General features: G+C 39.8%; 1 protein-coding gene across 1 annotated transcript; it reads right to left on the bottom strand.

The window, feature by feature from the left end:
• Positions 1 to 4,474: 4,474 nt before the first annotated feature.
• Positions 4,475 to 5,116, bottom strand: LOC140005586 (uncharacterized). Its single transcript, XM_072046594.1, has 2 exons — positions 5,035 to 5,116; positions 4,475 to 4,968 (listed from the first exon to the last, which is right to left on the bottom strand). The coding sequence occupies exons 1-2, from the start codon at positions 5,114 to 5,116 to the stop codon at positions 4,475 to 4,477; spliced, it is 576 nt and encodes a 191-aa protein (XP_071902695.1).
• Between the last annotated feature and the right edge of the window lie 13,231 nt (positions 5,117 to 18,347).

The following is an 18,347-nucleotide window of genomic DNA, read 5'->3' as shown; positions in this document are numbered from 1 at the left end:
TGCTTCAATAATCAATGCACTTTCATTTCTCTCGTGAGCCAGTGAAATCATGGTACTTAGACGGCCAACGCTCCACACAATCATTTATCATTGAACATTTAACATTAAACAGTGAGAATGAGCCCATTGGTGCTCTACAGGAACATTAAACGGTGGAGGAGACGTCGGGGTCCAGCACACGAATTCCAAGTACTCATTTGAGCCAAAACATGTCAAGAACTTATATGCCGGCACACAGGATATGCAATCAAAGAAACGATGCAAGAAACATTTTAAAGTACCGTTGGAAAGAGTTTAAGGTCACTCACCTCCACGGCTCATAATTCTCGTCCAATATAGCCAATTTCATCATTCAAGTCCAAGCCTTTTAACTTAACTCAAAGTCACCAATGCTATCCAAAATCGGACAGCATTTCCCCTTAATTCCTTTATTTTTCCAACCTACAAACAAACCCAATCACATGCAATTAACCACATTTGCTCATACAATTCGAAAACGATAAAACATATCCAATTAGGGCCTCAATTCCCCTCAATTGAGCCAATTAGAAGCTCATAAGCCAACCTTGGAAAAATTCCCCAATTGAAACCCTAAAACCAGAAATTTATACCATAAGCGTAAATTTCCCACAAACAATCACAATTAACGCACAATCACTTCATTTAACACCATTTCAAGCCATCAATTCAAGCCAACTAAGCATAATCATTTAAACTCAGAAAAATACCCAATAAATCAGAAATACTTGTATAAAAGGAAACCCTCCTTTGGTCGGGGCGTCACAATCTCCTCTCCTTAAACGAATGTCGTCCTCGACATTCCACTTGCACTAATCAAGTCAAGAAAAGTCATTCAAGCATCCAAACAAGCACTAAGATTCAACCAACACGTACTCGTCTAAGTTTCAATCCTGCAAGCAATCACTTATGTGTCAAACCATACCCACAGTCCGGCATCCTAAACTTCAAGGCCTAGGATACGCTACAGAGATCTGAAACCTAAGCTCTGATACCAACTGTAACGGCCCCACTTCTCCCTAGGGCGGCCCGCCGATACCCTGGGGTACGCCCTAGGGAGAAGTGGGGCCGTTACATTAGTGACTAACCAGGGGTAAAAATATAATTTTTACATGTCAACATTTGCACAGTGAGAGCAAAGCAAAAGCAGAAAAGTAACACCACATGGTAAGGATACGGGTGGCTCCCAAGCCAACTCATTTGTCGAGCTTGATCACTGGTTGACCCTTGAGATCCTGAGCCACACAGCTCGCTTCTCTTAAAAGATCCCACATAGAGAGACCATGAGCCTCAACTGAAGTCACGAGCAATAAATGCTCTAAAATATTTTTCAAACAATAAATGCTCTAAAATCGTAGTTCAAGCAATAAATGCTCTAGTTCAAGCAATAAATGCTGCCAAATTGCGTCACAAGCAAAAAATGCTCCATAACAAATCACAAAATCATATTTCACAGGTATCAATAGCAACTAATGGGGTTTAGATCGAGTGCGATAAAATACACTCTCGCCTAATTGCCCATTTTTCATAGTAAACTCATATTAGTATTGAGTTACATAGAAACCCTGATTACTCACCTAAAGAGCAAGTATAACGAGAGAAAGTACAGAAATGAATTCAAGTCGTCAGTTAGTGGGCCCCACCGGCTCCGTCTAGCCCGTCACCGCTTGTAGCAGAAGGTTGAGCCCTATTATCGAGCCATATTATCACACAAACAACTACTAAAGTGCGTAAATTAAGCAAAATGGCAACATTGGCACATGCATGTGCGGAATCGGCAAATGGAAATGGAAACGGCCGGCAAACGGAAATGGGCATAGTTACTATCCCAAACTTTTTTGACCATAAGTTGGGTTAGGAATGTGTGATTAAAGTGTACGAGAACCGTTTCGAAGCTAAAAGAGAAGGCTACAACTTTCATGAAGAGGCCTAAATCCGGATGTGAACAGAAATAGGTCGAAAGTATGGAAAACTGTGCCAGAAGTTCGCACTTTAGGGTGACGGACAGGGTATGTTTGCCGGACCATACCTCACAGCTCAAACATCCAAATCAAGAAATTCCAAAAGAATTGGAAAGTTAAGACATAAGGTTAAAACTTTTATGTTTTGGCCAAGACCTGGATCAACTCAGAACAGAACAAAAAATGAGTCCCAAATTACCTGTCAGAACTGTCCAGTGTTCAAGGCAGTTCTGACTCACGATTTTGTTTTGGCTATAACGGGAGCTACGAAGCTCGGATTTGGACAAACATTATACCGTTTTGAATCTGAAACAAAGCTCTACATTTCTTATGAAGATACCAACACCCAGTTCCATCGTTATCCATGTGAACTGAGCATGGTCAGAAGCTAATTTACAAAATGTGACCAAACCAGAATTTGAAAGCTGAGTGAGGGTTTTGGCGATAAGTCAGCCTACACACGTCCATTGGACCTGAAATTTTGTAGGAATAACAAGGACTTAAGAAGCTACAACTTTCGTGTTTTGAATAGCTTCAAATCAGCACGCATCATAAATAAAAACAGAGCCCAATTTGGATTTGTGGACTGCCCTGTTTCCAGTTTTGCCGGTTTTGTGTATTGCAACCGTGTGATCCGTTTCTCTAATTCTTATACAAGTCTTCTAACCAATTTCATACCAAATAATATTACATATATCAGATTCTAAAAGACCTAACAATGGTCCGAAATTTTCTCCGCAAATTATCATAAAATTACCAAATACTAACCACCATTTAGATTCCAATTCCACTAGTTCTTTACTAACTTCAAAACCCTAATCAATCAAACCTTAACTTTCCAAGTTCCAATTAAACCAAACTAATTTCCATTTTCATTAGGGTTTCATAACCAAATCTGATTTTTGCTAAAAACCAACATACAAGTGCGTTTAAGATATCAAGGATTCCATTTACAAGCTCAAAACCAACCAAATCAACTTAATAGCTCATGAGACCAAAATCCCTAATTCTGCATAGCTCAACCGAAATTTAAGCAACCAGAAATCAACAACATAACCATTAAACCACACCATAAACACCATACAAACCATACAAGTTCATATCCTCAACAAGAAACATCACTTTCATGGCTTCACAACTCAAGCACCCAACTTTACCTTTCAAAGAGAGATGATTTACCTTTCAAATAAGCTTTGTGGATGATCAAACCACCCCATTCAAATTCCAAAGTTGTTGTTCTAGGCTCCAAGCTCAAGATTAATGGTGAAACTTGAAAAATTGTGGAAGAAATCTCCTCCGTCTCTTGCTCTCTCACTCTCTCGGCCTTCCCTCTCTCTCTCTCTCTTTAGTTGTTGATTTGGTTTATGTCTTGTGTTCTCATGGATGTTCTAGAATTAATACTTTGTCAAGACCATTAGTAGATATTTTCTATCAACCAATCACATAAAAGATGATTATTCACTTCCTAGTCCTTGCAACTTCCTTTTTGTTTTCTCACACTCTTGCCCACAAATGTTTGGAACTCTTGCACTTAACTCCATAGGATACAACTTATTCTAATCCAAAATACTTTGTCACACTTAATCATTTCACTAATCACCTTATTATCTTAATCACCCATCCTTAATTATTCCTTATTCCACATAAAAGCAACTAAACCACAATCTTTTTACATTAGCTAGATTAAGGGTTTTAAACCCAACTTAAGGTTGTTCAATTAGCAAAACACTAGGGAATTTACTAGTGTAAGACTTTTTAGCTTCCTAATCCTACTTAACCTTTATAAAAGAAATCGAATCCGGTATCTACTCATACGAAAACATACATTAGCATGCATAATATTTACTACCACATAAACTTATGATTAATACGTAAACTAGGGTTTTGTGTAAAAATATCAAAGGTGTAAATCCATTAGGGTTTTAATAAAATTCGAAATTATGGTTTTTCGATTCTAAAAAACAAAATCACATGTAAAGAATTACCATCATCCTTAAAATATAATTTTATAGCAAAATTTAGCACTAATATTCCTTATTCAAAATTAAGGACGAATCGGGATCTCCCAACGTCCCCCTCTTAGAAGAATTTCGTCCTCGAAATTCATACCTTCGGTGTCCCTGATCGGCCTAGAAATGGTTCCATTCGTCCCTGATTTATTTCCTCCCCTCGACTTCTGAGGGCACTGAGCAACTAGGTGTTCATTGCTACCACATCGGAAACATCGCCGATTTTTCTCTTTCTTCCAACAGGTATCTTCCGTATGGTTAGTGGCCCCACAGACATCACATACTCTTCTGGTTCCGAACATCGATTTCCCATGTGAGACACCACTTTGGGGCTCTTTTCCTGCCTGATCTTCCCTTGTTTTACCTTGATTCGGAGTCCCCACTGGTTATGTACCATCGGCTTCCTTACTCCTCTTACTAGGTGGCTCGCTTCCCGATCTTTGCCCACCAGTGTGGGTATAGGTGTCAGATGGTGTTCTCTTCTTGTCACGGAAAGCTTTCACCTGACTCCCTTGCAGTCTCTATTCGCTGTGCCTTTTCCAGGGTTTGGCTGAATGTATCTAACTGGGCAGCCGCCAGTGCCTCTTGTATTTCCACGTTTAACCCCTGGACAAACCGACGAATTCTCTTTCGGTCTGTTAGTACTAACTCTGGAGCAAAACGAGAGAGTTTGGTAAATTGTGTCTCGTACTCTGCCACACTTAACGGCCCTTGATGCAGGCGGATAAAGTCCTCTTCCCGCCTTTCTTGAACAATTGGTGGCAAATACTTCTCGTTACACTCACGGGTGAAATTGACCCAAGTCCAGGAGGTCTGCTCTCGTTCCCACTTAGCCTTTATTACATTCCACCATGCTCGGGCTGGTCCCTCAAATTGGAAGACAACAAAAGATACCTGCCGTTCCTCTGGATACCCGAGCGCAGCGAATATATCCATAATGCGGTCCATCCATCCCTCAGGTAAGTCAGGGCTAGGTCCACCTATGAATTTCGGGGGTGCAAATTTTTGGAACCGTTCTAAGGCACGGTCCACTCCCTCGTGATTGCCTGGATTATTTCCAGGGTTTCCGGCATTATTCCCATGACCCTGACCCTGTTGGTCCACCATTCGTGCCAGCAAATCTGCCATCCGTTGTATGGCTGTAGCTACTTGGTTATCAGCTTGGTGGTTCGCATTTTCATTTTCTACCCTTTCGGGTTCTGGTCTCTGTCCCCTATCTTTTCCTCGGCCTCGGCCTCGTCCCCTGTGTGAGGGCCCCACCTTCCCCTAAGGCGAACCAAAGGGTTCGGCGGACCGCCTGCCCAGCTCTCGCTAGGACTACGGAGTCAAATCTCGTAAACCCTAGAGCACGCACGATAGAAACCCCAGAAACAATCCATCGGAGACTATTACATTGGAGACATGATTCCTAACCTTCAGGTACAATGATGCTTTAATTAAGTACTGACTGCAACGAAAGAAAAATGGAAACGAAAACAAAACGAAAATGAACAGTAACCACCAAAATTTTCTTTCTTCCCTCGCTCAAAAGCCGCGCCCGTTCGATCTTCCCAACAATGACATAAACATTCACCAGAGCTATAAAACATAGCATCTCAAACAAATACAATTAAGAAACAAGGTTAAATACTTGCTTACATATATTTACATTAGAGTCTTGAACAAATTAACTAAAGTACAAGCCAAAGTATTCCTACTATTCAAAATACAATTAGGGTTTTGGTTGCGAAAGAGCTTAACAAAATTTCATATACAATAGCTCGACCCTTTTCTTCCAAACCCATGAGTTCATAGTTTGTTCCCTATAGGGAAAACAAAGATAACGGGAAGGGGGTGAGCTTACGGTCAATGAGGTACCCAAAATAATAACAGGCAAGAACCAAGGAACTTCGTGAAACCAATCTAGTAGAACACCACTTTAATGCCAAATCCCGTTCACCAATCATACCCCTTACCGGGACTGAACGCCAAACAAGAATGAAATTGGTAATACTCGAGTATACCAGAATCAAGAGTCTCAATACTCAAAGATTCCCTAGAAACAGGCACTCATGGATTGTCAAATACCTCGACCAAGCCCTTGCTGGCTCGATTTAATTAACTCCCCATGAGGTTGAGCTCAGGTTTAACAAGAAGGTCGTTGGACACACTTCCAAACGCCCTTATAACAAGTGCAAGTAACAGGTTCAAGTTCATAACAAGTACAAGTAATAGATTTCAGATTATACAACACAGGCAAGAGAACGTGTGTGATAAAGTACACTCTCATCTCATTCAAAATAACAGAGTTCATAGTATCCATGTCACACATTTCAAGTATAGATGGACCAATTAAGCAACAAGGCAGGGGAGTGGGACACTCACCTGATCAAACAAGGATAATTTCAAAAGTTTCCTTCCCAAGCATGGCTTTACTCGCCGGCACCTCCTAGAACAATCAAGGCAAACACTTAAGACTGGACTCCAAGACCTAATAAGTGGAATTCGCAAGTAAAACTCGATTACAAGTCAGGTGCCTATCCAAATGAACCATTAATGTAAAGCGAAGAGGTGACTTTGGAGTGAAAAGATAACGATTAGTCCTAAAGGCATGAACAACCTCAAAACCCTACCTACAATGACTGACCAACTCCAAATTTGAAGTAGAAAATGAAAGTAAGATCGATACTAGGAAAATAGGATTTTCCAGTTTCGCACAACCCTATATGAAAAATCATATCTCAAGTTTTGTAAGTCCAAAATTAGTAAAAGTTGTACCGATGGAAAATACATTCAAAGGGCTATAACTTTCCAGAGAACACCCTCATAAGATTCAGAACGCAAGTTAGTCAAATTCAAGCCTCAAGTTGCTGCTTTATCCAGTGAAAGACAGAACAGGTACAATATTTCAGTCAACTTTGAAAAATCACCATAAATGGTACAGACATAACCAGGGTCTGAAATTTACATGGTTTATAGCTCTATGAATCTAGTTTAAAACGCAACAAAGGGAACTCAATTCCGACATTCCTACATCAAGATATAGCAAATTTCCCGAGACTGTGCAGAAGCTCCGCGAAAATTTTGACAGCATTTCCCTTGTGTTTCTTTACTTTCCAACCAAACCTCAACACCCACAAATCACAAGCTATCAAACACCTTTAATTAGAGCCACAATAAGGGTCGAATACGAGTCATAAACCGAATCCACATATCACTAGAGTAAAATCTTATGGAACGTATAAGTGCAAAATCAAACTAGGACATATGCGGAAACGAAGTTTGGGTTGGGAAACAAAAGGCAGATTTGCTGTTACTTAGCGGAATTAACACAACTGAAGCTATCATTGTCGGATTGAGGTGTAATTTACACTGTTTCGAAGCTAAGAGAAAGGGCTACAATGTTGAAGAAGGCCACTCAGTCCAGTTTGCAATGTATCTAGGTCATATTTACCAAAACAACCCCCAGATTTTCCAGTTTGAAGTTTACTATGAAATGCAACCAGCAGTCTTGATTCATTCACTCATATCTCAGCACCTACGACTCCAATTCAAGTGATTCCAAAGCCATCTGAACGCTAAGATACCAAGATATAAATGTTAAGAAGACATCAACAACTAAATCAGTAGTATTCCCAGTCAACCTAACCAATTACCAAAGCTGATTATCAGTTTCGGACAGAAACAGGGCAGCAGGGGTATTTCAGTCTTTTCATAGGCTACGTTGCTCCGATTGGGATGAAATTTTGTAGGAAACTATAAAACATCATTATATACAACTTTCATGTTTTAACCTTAAGCTAATTCGGCCTCTAACCCGCTCAAATAAATTCGGACAGAACAGGCCTGTTTGAAACCCTAACCTGGAAATTTTGCCCCAAACCAGAATTTTTGCACAATCAACCATATCCAACATATATCAACTCCATTTTACACAATAACTAACCAACAATCCATGACTAACCAACACTAAACATATGAAATCAGAAAAATCAAGCATAAAATAACAATCCATCAATCTTCACCACAAGTCATGAAATCATCCAAAAAATCACTTATTCAACTACCACAAGGCACCAATTTAGCATTATCATGAACAAGAAAGAATTTCTTGCTACTCACCTTACCAACCCAAGAAAGGAAGCAACTTAGCACCTTAATCTTCCAAACCACTTGATGACCAACCTTGCAACCACTAGACTAGGGGTTTTTATGGAGAGAATCCAAGTTTAATCGGTTAGATTTGAGGATTAAGCAAGATTGGAAGCCAAAGAGTTGAGAGTTTTCTTTTCTTTTCTTGTGGAGAGAGTCGGCCAAGAGAGGGAGAGAAATGATAAATTTTTGGTGAATTTTGGGATTATTTGGTAAAGTTGGCCAATTAGTCAAAGTCCAAGATGAAATAGGGAGGTGACACTTGTAACCTTAATTAATGCATGGCTATCCTTTTGTCCCTCTCACACCAATTCATCTATTAACCTCTAGTTATCTCTTAACACCTGCTAAATTAATTCCGGTATACGAAACTTAACCTAACTGGCCGAATTTTACCGAACTTTCCACACTAGCGGGTCCCACGCCCGGTATACACTTCTAAAATCTCATGTACTAACTTATACTAGAAAAATGATTTAAAACCCTATTTACTCATAAAACGAGTTAGAAAATTTCCTAATAAAGAAATTATAGAAAAACGTGCGATTAAATAAAATAAAACCCTAGAAAATACGAAAATTTACGGGTTCTCACACCCTACCTCCACCGCGGCCACCGGCTTCCATTTGTTTTGAAAACTTTACAATATAAAACACCATATAAAGCACACTAAATGATCAAAATTTTTGGACATGCATATACAGGTTTACGCCAAAGATATGCACAAATTAGCCAAAATGCAATTAGTACCAAAACACTGAACACATCGATTTCAAAACAAATCAACAGGACAACAAATGAATTCAAGTCAACGGCCCTAACGCAACTCCCCTGCGGAGCCCACCTAATCTACCAGCACCGCCCCGGCGGCCCTAGGGTGGAAACCTAAAGAATAGGTCCAAATAGCTAACTTCAACATTAAGTAAGAACCAAGATGGTTCACACTGCGACTGGCCATCTCCAAATGCAATCCACTCAATCCCCACTTTGCCTTATGGGAAAATTACAAAAGTCTACTATCAAAATCCTAGCATTCAATATTTACCTTAATAGCCAAGTACCCCACAGTCCGGCATCCTAAACGTTGAAACCTTGGATGCACTACAAAGATCTGAAACCTAAGTTCTGATACCAACTGTGACGACCCCACCTCCCCCTAAGGCGAACCAGAGGGCTTAGCAGGTCGCTCGGCCATCTCGCGCCAGGACTCGAAGTCAAAAGCAAATAAAAGCTAAAAGTACTAAAAGAGTACTATTCACATTATATACATCGGCAAAAGAGTTCTATTTACATCCCCAAAAGTAACTACCCCTACCATTACATCCTTATGATTGTAACCAAAATCAAAGAGTAGACCTTATGAAGGGTCCTTACACGGATCACTATAATAGGGAAAAACATAGTAACTATTCAGTTATTACAAACAAAATCCAACCAAACTAGTGATGGTGCCAAAATTTTCCTGCGTCGGCCCCTGCTAAGGAAAACAAAAGAAAAGGGGGTAAGCTAGAAGTTTAGTGACTAACCAAGGATAAAAATATAATTTTTCCATGTCAACATTTGCACAGTGAGAGCAAAGCAAAAGCAGAAAAGTAACACCACATGGTAAGGATACGGGTGGCTCCCAAGCCAACTCATTTGTCGAGCTTGATCACTGGTTGACCCTTGAGATCCTAAGCCACACAGCTCGCTTCTCTTAAAGGATCCCACATAGAGAGACCATGAGCCTCAGCTCAAGTCACGAGCAATAAATGTTCTAAAATATTTTTCAAGGAATAAATGCTCTAAAATCGTAGTTCAAGCAATAAATGCTCTAGTTCAAGCAATAAATGCTCCCAAATTGCGTCACAAGCAATAAATGCTCCATAACAAATCACAAAATCATATTTCACAGGTATCAATAGCAACTAATGGGGTTTAGATCGAGTGCGATAAAGTACACCCTCGCCTAAGTGCCCATTTTTCATAGTAAACTCATATTAGTATTGAGTTACATAGAAACCCTGATTACTCACCTAAAGAGCAAGTATAACGAGAGAAAGTATAGAAATGAATTCAAGTCGTCAGCTAGTGGGCCCCACCGGCTCCGTCTAGCCCGTCACCGCCTGTAGCAGAAGGTTGAGCCATATTATCGAGCCATATTATCACATAAAAAACTACTAAAGTGTGTAAATTAAGCAAAATGGCAAAATTGGCACATGCATGTGCGGAAACGGCAAATGGAAATGGAAACGGCCGGCAAACGGAAATGGGCATAGTTATGGTCCCAAACTGTTTTGACCATAAGTTGGGCAAGGAATGTCGGATTAAAGTGTATGAGATACCGTTTCAAAGCTAAGACAAAAAGCTACAACTTTTGTGAAGACACCTAAATCTGGATCTGAACAGAAATAGGTCGAAAGTATGGAAAACAGTGCCAGAAGTTCGCACTTTAGGGTGACGGACAGGGTATGTTTTCCGGACCATAACTCACAGCTCACAAACCCAAATAAAGAAATTCCAAAGGCATTGGAAAGCTAAGACATAAGGATAAAACTTTTATGTTTTAGCCAAGACCATGATCAACTCAGAACAGAATGAAAAATGAGTGGCAAATTACCTGTCAGAACTGTCCAGTGTTCAAGGCAGTTCTGACTCATGATCTTGTTTTGGCTATAACGGGAGCTACGAAGCTCGCAGTTGGACGAACATTATACCGTTTTGAATCTGAAACAAAGCTCTACATTTCTTATGAAGACACCAACACCCAGTTCCATCGTTATCCATGCGAACTGAGCATGGTCAGAAGCTAATTTACAAAATGTGACCAAACCAGAATTTGAAAGCTGAGTGAGGGTTTTGGCTATAGCTCAACCTACACTCCTCCGTTTGACCTGAAATTTTGCAGGAATAACAAGGACTTAAGAAGCTACAAATTTCCTGTTTTGAGCATCTTCCAAATCAGCACGCAGCATAAATAAAATCAGAGCCAAATTCGGATTTGTGGACTGCCCTGTTTCCAGTTTTGCCGGTTTTGTGTATTGCAACCGTGTGATCCGTTTCTCTAATTCTTATACAAGTCTTCTAACCAATTTCATACCAAATAATATTACATATATCAGATTCTAAAATACCTAACAATGGTCCGAAATTTTCTCCGCAAATTATCATAAAATTACCAAATACTAACCACCATTTAGATTCCAATTCCACTAGTTCTTTACTAACTTCAAAACCCTAATCAATCAAACCTTAACTTTCCAAGTTCCAATTAAACCAAACTAATTTCCCTTTTCATTAGGGTTTCATAACCAAATCTGATTTTTGCTAAAAACCAACATACAAGTGCATTTAAGATATCAAGGATTCCATTTACAAGCTCAAAACCAACCAAATCAACTTAATAGCTCATGAGACCAAAAGCCCTAATTCTACATAGCTCAACCGAAATTTAAGCAACCAGAAATCAACAACATAAACCATTAAACCACACCATAAACACCATACAAACCATACAAGTTCATATCCTCAACAAGAAACATCACTTTCATGGCTTCACAACTCAAGCACCCAACTTTACCTTTCAAAGAGAGATGATTTACCTTTCAAATAAGCTTTGTGGATGATCAAACCACCCCAATCAAGTTCCAAAGTTGTTGTTCTAGGCTCCAAGCTCAAGATTAATGGTGAAACTTGAAAAATTGTGGAAGAAATCTCCCCCCTCTCTTGCTCTCTCACTCTCTCGGCCTTCCCTCTCTCTCTCTCTTTAGTTTTTGATTTGGTTTATGTCTTGTGTTCTCTTGGATGTTCTAGAATTAATACTTAGTCAAGACCATTAGTAGATATTTTCTACCAACCAATCACATAAAAGATGATTATTCACTTCCTAGTCCTTGCAACTTCCTTTTTGTTTTCTCACTCTTTTGCCCACAAATGTTTGGAACTCTTGCACTTAACTCCATAGGATACAACTTATTCTAATCCAAAATACTTTGTCACACTTAATCATTTCACTAATCACCTTATTATCTTAATCACCCATCCTTAATTATTCCTTATTCCACATAAAAGCAACTAAACCACAATCTTTTTACATTAGCTAGATTAAGGGTTTTAAACCCAACTTAAGGTTGTTCAATTAGCAAAACACTAGGGAATTTACTAGTGTAAGACTTTTTAGCTTCCTAATCCTACTTAACCTTTGTAAAATAAATCGAATCCGGTATCTACTCATACGAAAACATACATTAGCATGCATAATATTTACTACCACATAAACTTATGATTAATACGTAAACTAGGGTTTTGTGTAAAAATATCAAAGGTGTAAATCCATTAGGGTTTTAATAAAATTTCAAATTAAGATTTTTTGATTCTAAAAAACAAAATCACATGTAAAGAATTACCATCATCCTTAAAATCAAATTTTATAGCAAAATTTAGCACTAATATTCCTTATTCAAAATTAAAGACGAATCGGGATCTCATAACCTCCCCTTCTTAGAAGAATTTCGTCCTCGAAATTCATACCTTCGGTGTCCATGATCGGCCTAGAAATTGTTCCCTTCGTCCTTGATTTATTTCCTCCTCTCGACTTCTGAGGGCACTGAGCAACTAGGTGTTCATTGCTACCACATCGGAAACATCGCCGATTTTTCTCTTTCTTCCAACAGGTATCTTTCGTATGGTTAGTGGCCCTACAGACATCACATACTCTTCTGGTTCCGAACATCGATTCCTCATGTGAGACACCACTTTGGGGCCCTTTTCCTGCCTGATCTTCCCTTGTTTTACCTTGATTCGAAGTCCCCACTGGTCATGTACGATCGGCTTCCTTACTCCTCTTATTAGGTGGCTCGCTTCCCGAGCTTTGCCCACCAGTGTAGGTATAGGTGTCAGATGGTGTTCTCTTCTTGTCACGGAAAACTTTCACCTGACTCCTTGCAGTCTCTATTCGCTGTGCCTTTTCCAGGGTCTGGCTGAATGTATCCAACTGGGCAGCCGCCAGTTCCTCTTGTATTTCCACGTTTAACCCCTGGACAAACCGACGAATTCTCTTTCGGTCTGTTAGTACTAACTCTGGAGCAAAACGAGAGAGTTTGGTAAATTGTGTCTCGTACTCTGCCACAGTTAACGGCCCCTGACGCAGGCAGATAAAGTCCTCTTCCCGCCTTTCTTGAACAAACGGTGGCAAATACTTCTCGTTAAACTCACGGGTGAAATTGACCCAAGTCCAGGAGGTCTGCTCTCGTTCCCACTTAGCCTTTATTACATTCCACCATACTCGGGCTAGTCCCTCAAATTGGAAGACAGCAAAAGATACCTGCCGTTCCTCTGGATACCCGAGCGCAGCGAATATATCCATCATGCGGTCCATCCATCCCTCAGCTAAGTCAGGGCTAGGTCCACCTATGAATTTCGGGGGTGCAAATTTTTGGAACCGTTCTAAGGCACGGCCCACTCCCTCGTGATTGCCCGGATTATTTCCAGGGTTTCCGGCATTATTCCCATGACCCTGACCCTGTTGGTCCACTATTCGTGCCAGCAAATCTGCCATCCGTTGTATGGCTGTAGCTACTTGGTTATCAGCTTAGTGGTTCGCATTTTCATTTTCTATCCTTTCGGGTTCTAGTCTCCGTCCCTTACCATTTCCTCGGCCTCGGCCTCGTCCCCTACCTCCACCTCGGCCACCGGCTTCCATTTGTTTTGAAAACTTTACCATATAAAACATCATATAAAGCACACTAAATGATCAAAATTTTTAGACATGCATATACAGGTTTACGCCAAAGATATGCACAAATTAGCCAAAATGCAATTAGTACCAAAACACTGAACACATCGATTTCAAAATAAATCAATAGGACAACAAAGGAATTCATGTCAATGGCCCAAACGCAACTCCCATGCGGAGCCCACCCAATCCACCAACACCGCCCCGACGGCCCTAGGGTGGAAACCTAAAGAATAGGTCCAAATAGATAACTTCAACATTAAGTAAGAACCAAGTTGGTTCACACTGCGACTGGCCATCTCCAAATGCAAGCCACTCAATCCCCACTTTGCCTTATGGGAAAATTACAAAAGTCTAATATCAAAATCCTAGCATTCAATATTTACCTTAATAGCCAAGTACCCCACAGTCCGGCATCCTAAACGTTGAAACCTTGGATGCACTACAAAGATCTGAAACCTAAGTTCTGATACCAACTGTGACGACCCCACCTCCCCCTAAGGCGAACCAGAGGGCTTAGCGGGTCGCTCGCCCATCTCGCGCCAGGACTCGAAGTCAAAAGCAAATAAAAGCTAAAAGTACTAAAAGAGTACTATTCACATTATATACATCGGCAAAAGAGTTCTATTTACATCCCCAAAAGTAACTACCCCTACCATTACATCCTTATGATTGTAACCAAAACCAAAGAGTAGACCTTAAGAAGGGTCCTTACACGGATCACTATAATAGGGAAAAACATAGTAACTATTCGGTTATTACAAACAAAATCCAACTATACTAGTGATGGTGCCAAAATTTTCCTGCGTCGGCCCCTGCTAAGGAAAACAAAAGAAAAGGGGGTAAGCTAGAAGCTTAGTGGCTAACCAGGGGTAAAAATGTAATTTTTACATGTCAACATTTGCACAGTGAGAGCAAAGCAATAGCAGAAATGTGACAGCCCCACCTCCCCCTAAGGCGAACCGGAGGTTTCGGCGGGCCGCCTGCCCAACTCTCGCCGGGACTCAGTCGCTCACTACAGTCCTCAAACAAATATAAGATAAATCTCAATATAACTCAAATGAATTACAAGATAAATCTCAAATATTACATCAAATTCTCCAATAAATAATTACATATCAAAAGCGAAGCGTCCATGCTTCCACTGCGCCACTCTGATCCATGATCCAACTATCACACAAGAGGAAGTCCAAATTCAAAGTACACATGAGATAATTCATCCGATCACAGGAATAAGTACTACAAGCCTTCCTTCGCCTTGAGCCCTGTGGAGGGGAATAAAATATTTTTGGGGTGAGCTAGAAGCTCAGCGAGTAACCAGTAAAATCAGTAATCAAATCGGTTTAACAATAGTTCATTTCAATGATGTCATAAATCAATGATGTCATAATTCAAATGATAAGTCCAGAAACAATTACAACATTTACAAAACATTAAATATGGAGTATCAATAATTCAAGAAACATTTACAATGGAAAGCGATAGTAACATTCATGAAAAGGATACGGGCCCACATGGAGCCAAATATTCGCGCGCTCGCTCGTTCGCCTGCCATTTCCCCTTATTCCTCCAATTATTTGAAAATTTCATTTTGTGAATAAACCCTCGTTTGTTCGTTCATTTATTCATTTCATTCACCCTCTCCTGGACATTGTCCAGGCTCCACCAACCTCCACCAACCTACAAAGGTAATACTCGAGTATACCAAAACGTTCACCCAGGTGACCATATCGCCCGACTGAGTCCGCTTCTGGCTCGAGTCGATCGGTGACAAGGGGCAGTGGCCAGTTCAGCCAAAAGGCTTACATTCATGCGCAACTAGCATTTAATCATTAATCATTGAAAATTTCACATTTATTTAGGTCGAGTGCGATAAAGTACACACTCGCCTAGAAAACTCGTTTTAACAATCATTGAAATCACTTAACACATTATCAATCAATAATAACAAGCCAATAAGTCAAGGAAATATAACAAACCAGGAACACTCACATGCAAGCACGCATGATATGCAAGAAAACAGTTCAAAAGTAAATAATGCAGGAAAACAGTTCAAAAGTAACTTTGGAAACAGTTCAAAAGTAAATAATGCAGGAAACGGTTCATAAATAACTTTAGAAATAGTTTGAGGTCACTCACCTCCATGGCTCAGAAATCATCCATCATATAACATTGCCTTGCGCAAATCCAAGTCTTGGATCACAAACTCAATGCAAACAAATCCCTTCAAAGTTCGGACAACACTTCCCCTGAATTTGCTAACTTTTCCAGCCATCATGGCTTCATTATTTCCTCAGCCAGTCCCAAAGTCACACGTAATACAAATTCTTCACAACGGCCGTTCAATAGGCTCCCAATAGTACAAGTACAATTCAAGCTCTAAAATATTCCAACAAGCACAATAAGACTCGATTACAAGTCATAAACCAATTCCAAATACCACCAAAATAGGGCTCCATAAGAATGTATAAGCACTAGAGTAAACCAGGAAAAATCCGGAAATGATTTAGCTTTAACCCTGAAAAAAAATAGTTTTTGACGTCATTTTGCGGTAATGGCACCAAAGGCGCTACGATTGTCGGATGAAGGTGCAAGATACACCGTTTCGAAGCTAAGAGATAGGGCTACAATATTGCATAAGGTCACTCAACCCAGTTTCCAGTGTAACCAGATAAAAAATGCAAGATACTACACCAGAATCACAAAAACAGATTCACAGAATGCATTCTAGCGGAAACATCATAAATCAGGCTACCTAAGTCCAAATCCAGAAATTACAAAACCAACTGAAAGCTAAGAAACAGGGTTACATTTCATCAGAAGACCTCAACAAGCAATTCGGAAGCAATTCCAGCCAAAACAACCAATTACAGGCGCAATTCTTACATTCGGGTAAAACCAGGACAACAAGGGTAATTTCGACTTTTATCATTCTACGCTACTCCGATTGACCTGAAATTTCGTAGGCACCTCTAAAATGTCATTCCATACAACTTTCATGTTTTAAGCCAAGGCCAATTCGGCCTCGAACTAGGAGCTATAAATTCAAGCAGAATGTATTCATCATAACCCTAACTTTCCAAAATTTCTTCCAAAATAGAAATTGATTGCAATTAACCACTTTTCCCACCTCCTAGAGTCATTATATACCATTTCCAATCATCATAGATAGCAACACAATCATGCTCATATTAAAACAGAAAAATCCCAAAAATAATAAAACTTCATCACTTCAACCACAAATCAAGAAATAATCCATAAACTTGCATCTCATACTACCACTAATCATGATTTAAGCATCAATTAAGGGAGGAGGGTGGTTCTTCACAACTTACCTTAGAAACAAGAGAGAGGGAGCAATAGGTTCTCTTAGCTTTCCAAATAACTCCACAAATCAACTCACAAACACTAAGTGAAGAGGTTTTATGGAGAGATTGCAAGTTTCAATGGTTGGTTGGATGGATTTGAGCTAAATGGAAGCAAAACTTGAAGAGTTTCTTTCTTTCTTTTGGAGAGAGAGAGTCGGCCACAATGAAGAGCAAAATGGAGAAATTTTGGTTGTTTTTTTTTTAATTAGTCAATTGGTAAGACCATGAATAGTGGTCTTAAAGGTAAACCCACTCAAATGGTGACACTTGTCACCTTTTATTAAATACTTACCTAACTTGTCTCTCTCATACCAATCCACTTAGCCTCCTCTAATTATCTCTTAACACCCGGTAAATTAATTCCAGTATCCAAAATTTAACCTAATTGGCCGAATTTTTCCGAACATTTCGCACTAGTGGGTCCCACGTCCGGTATATGCTCTTAATCATCCAAAAACTATATTTACTCATAAAAATTATTTTTCCAATTTCTCACATCAAAAACAAATGTGGAAAAACGTGCAATTATAAAAAAAAATAAAATCGAGTACTTTAAAACAAAATTACAGGCTCTCACACTTATACTTTTCGGGGCGTCACAATCTCCCCTCCTTAAAAGAATGTCGTCCTCGACATTCCCTCTTGTACCAATCAAGTCAAGACATCCCGTAAAAATCACTCAAGCATTCCAAGTAAACACTAAGAGTCAAATCAAACCCACAGTCCGGCATCCTAAACTTCAAGCCTAGGATACACTACAGAGATCTGAAACCTAGGCTCTGATACCAACTGTGACAGCCCCACCTCCCCCTAAGGCGAACCAGAGGGTTCGGCGGGCCGCCTGCCCAGCTCTCGCCGGGACTCAGTCGCTCACTACAGTCCTCAAACAAATATAAGATAAATCTCAATATAACTCAAATGAATTACAAGATAAATCTCAAATATTACATCAAATTCTCCAATAAATAATTACATATCAAAAGCGAAGCGTCCATGCTTCCAGTGCGCCACTCTGATCCATGATCCAACTATCACACAAGAGGAAGTCCAAATTCAAAGTACACATGAGATAATTCATCCGATCACAGGAATAAGTACTACAAGCCTTCCTTCGCCTTGAGCCCTGTGGAGGGGAATAAAATATTTT

The sequence above is a fragment of the Coffea arabica genome, chromosome 4e (assembly GCF_036785885.1).
Source record: "Coffea arabica cultivar ET-39 chromosome 4e, Coffea Arabica ET-39 HiFi, whole genome shotgun sequence".
In the NCBI taxonomy this organism is placed as follows: Eukaryota; Viridiplantae; Streptophyta; class Magnoliopsida; order Gentianales; family Rubiaceae; genus Coffea; species Coffea arabica.
This window is presented reverse-complemented; position numbering and strand designations above follow the sequence as displayed.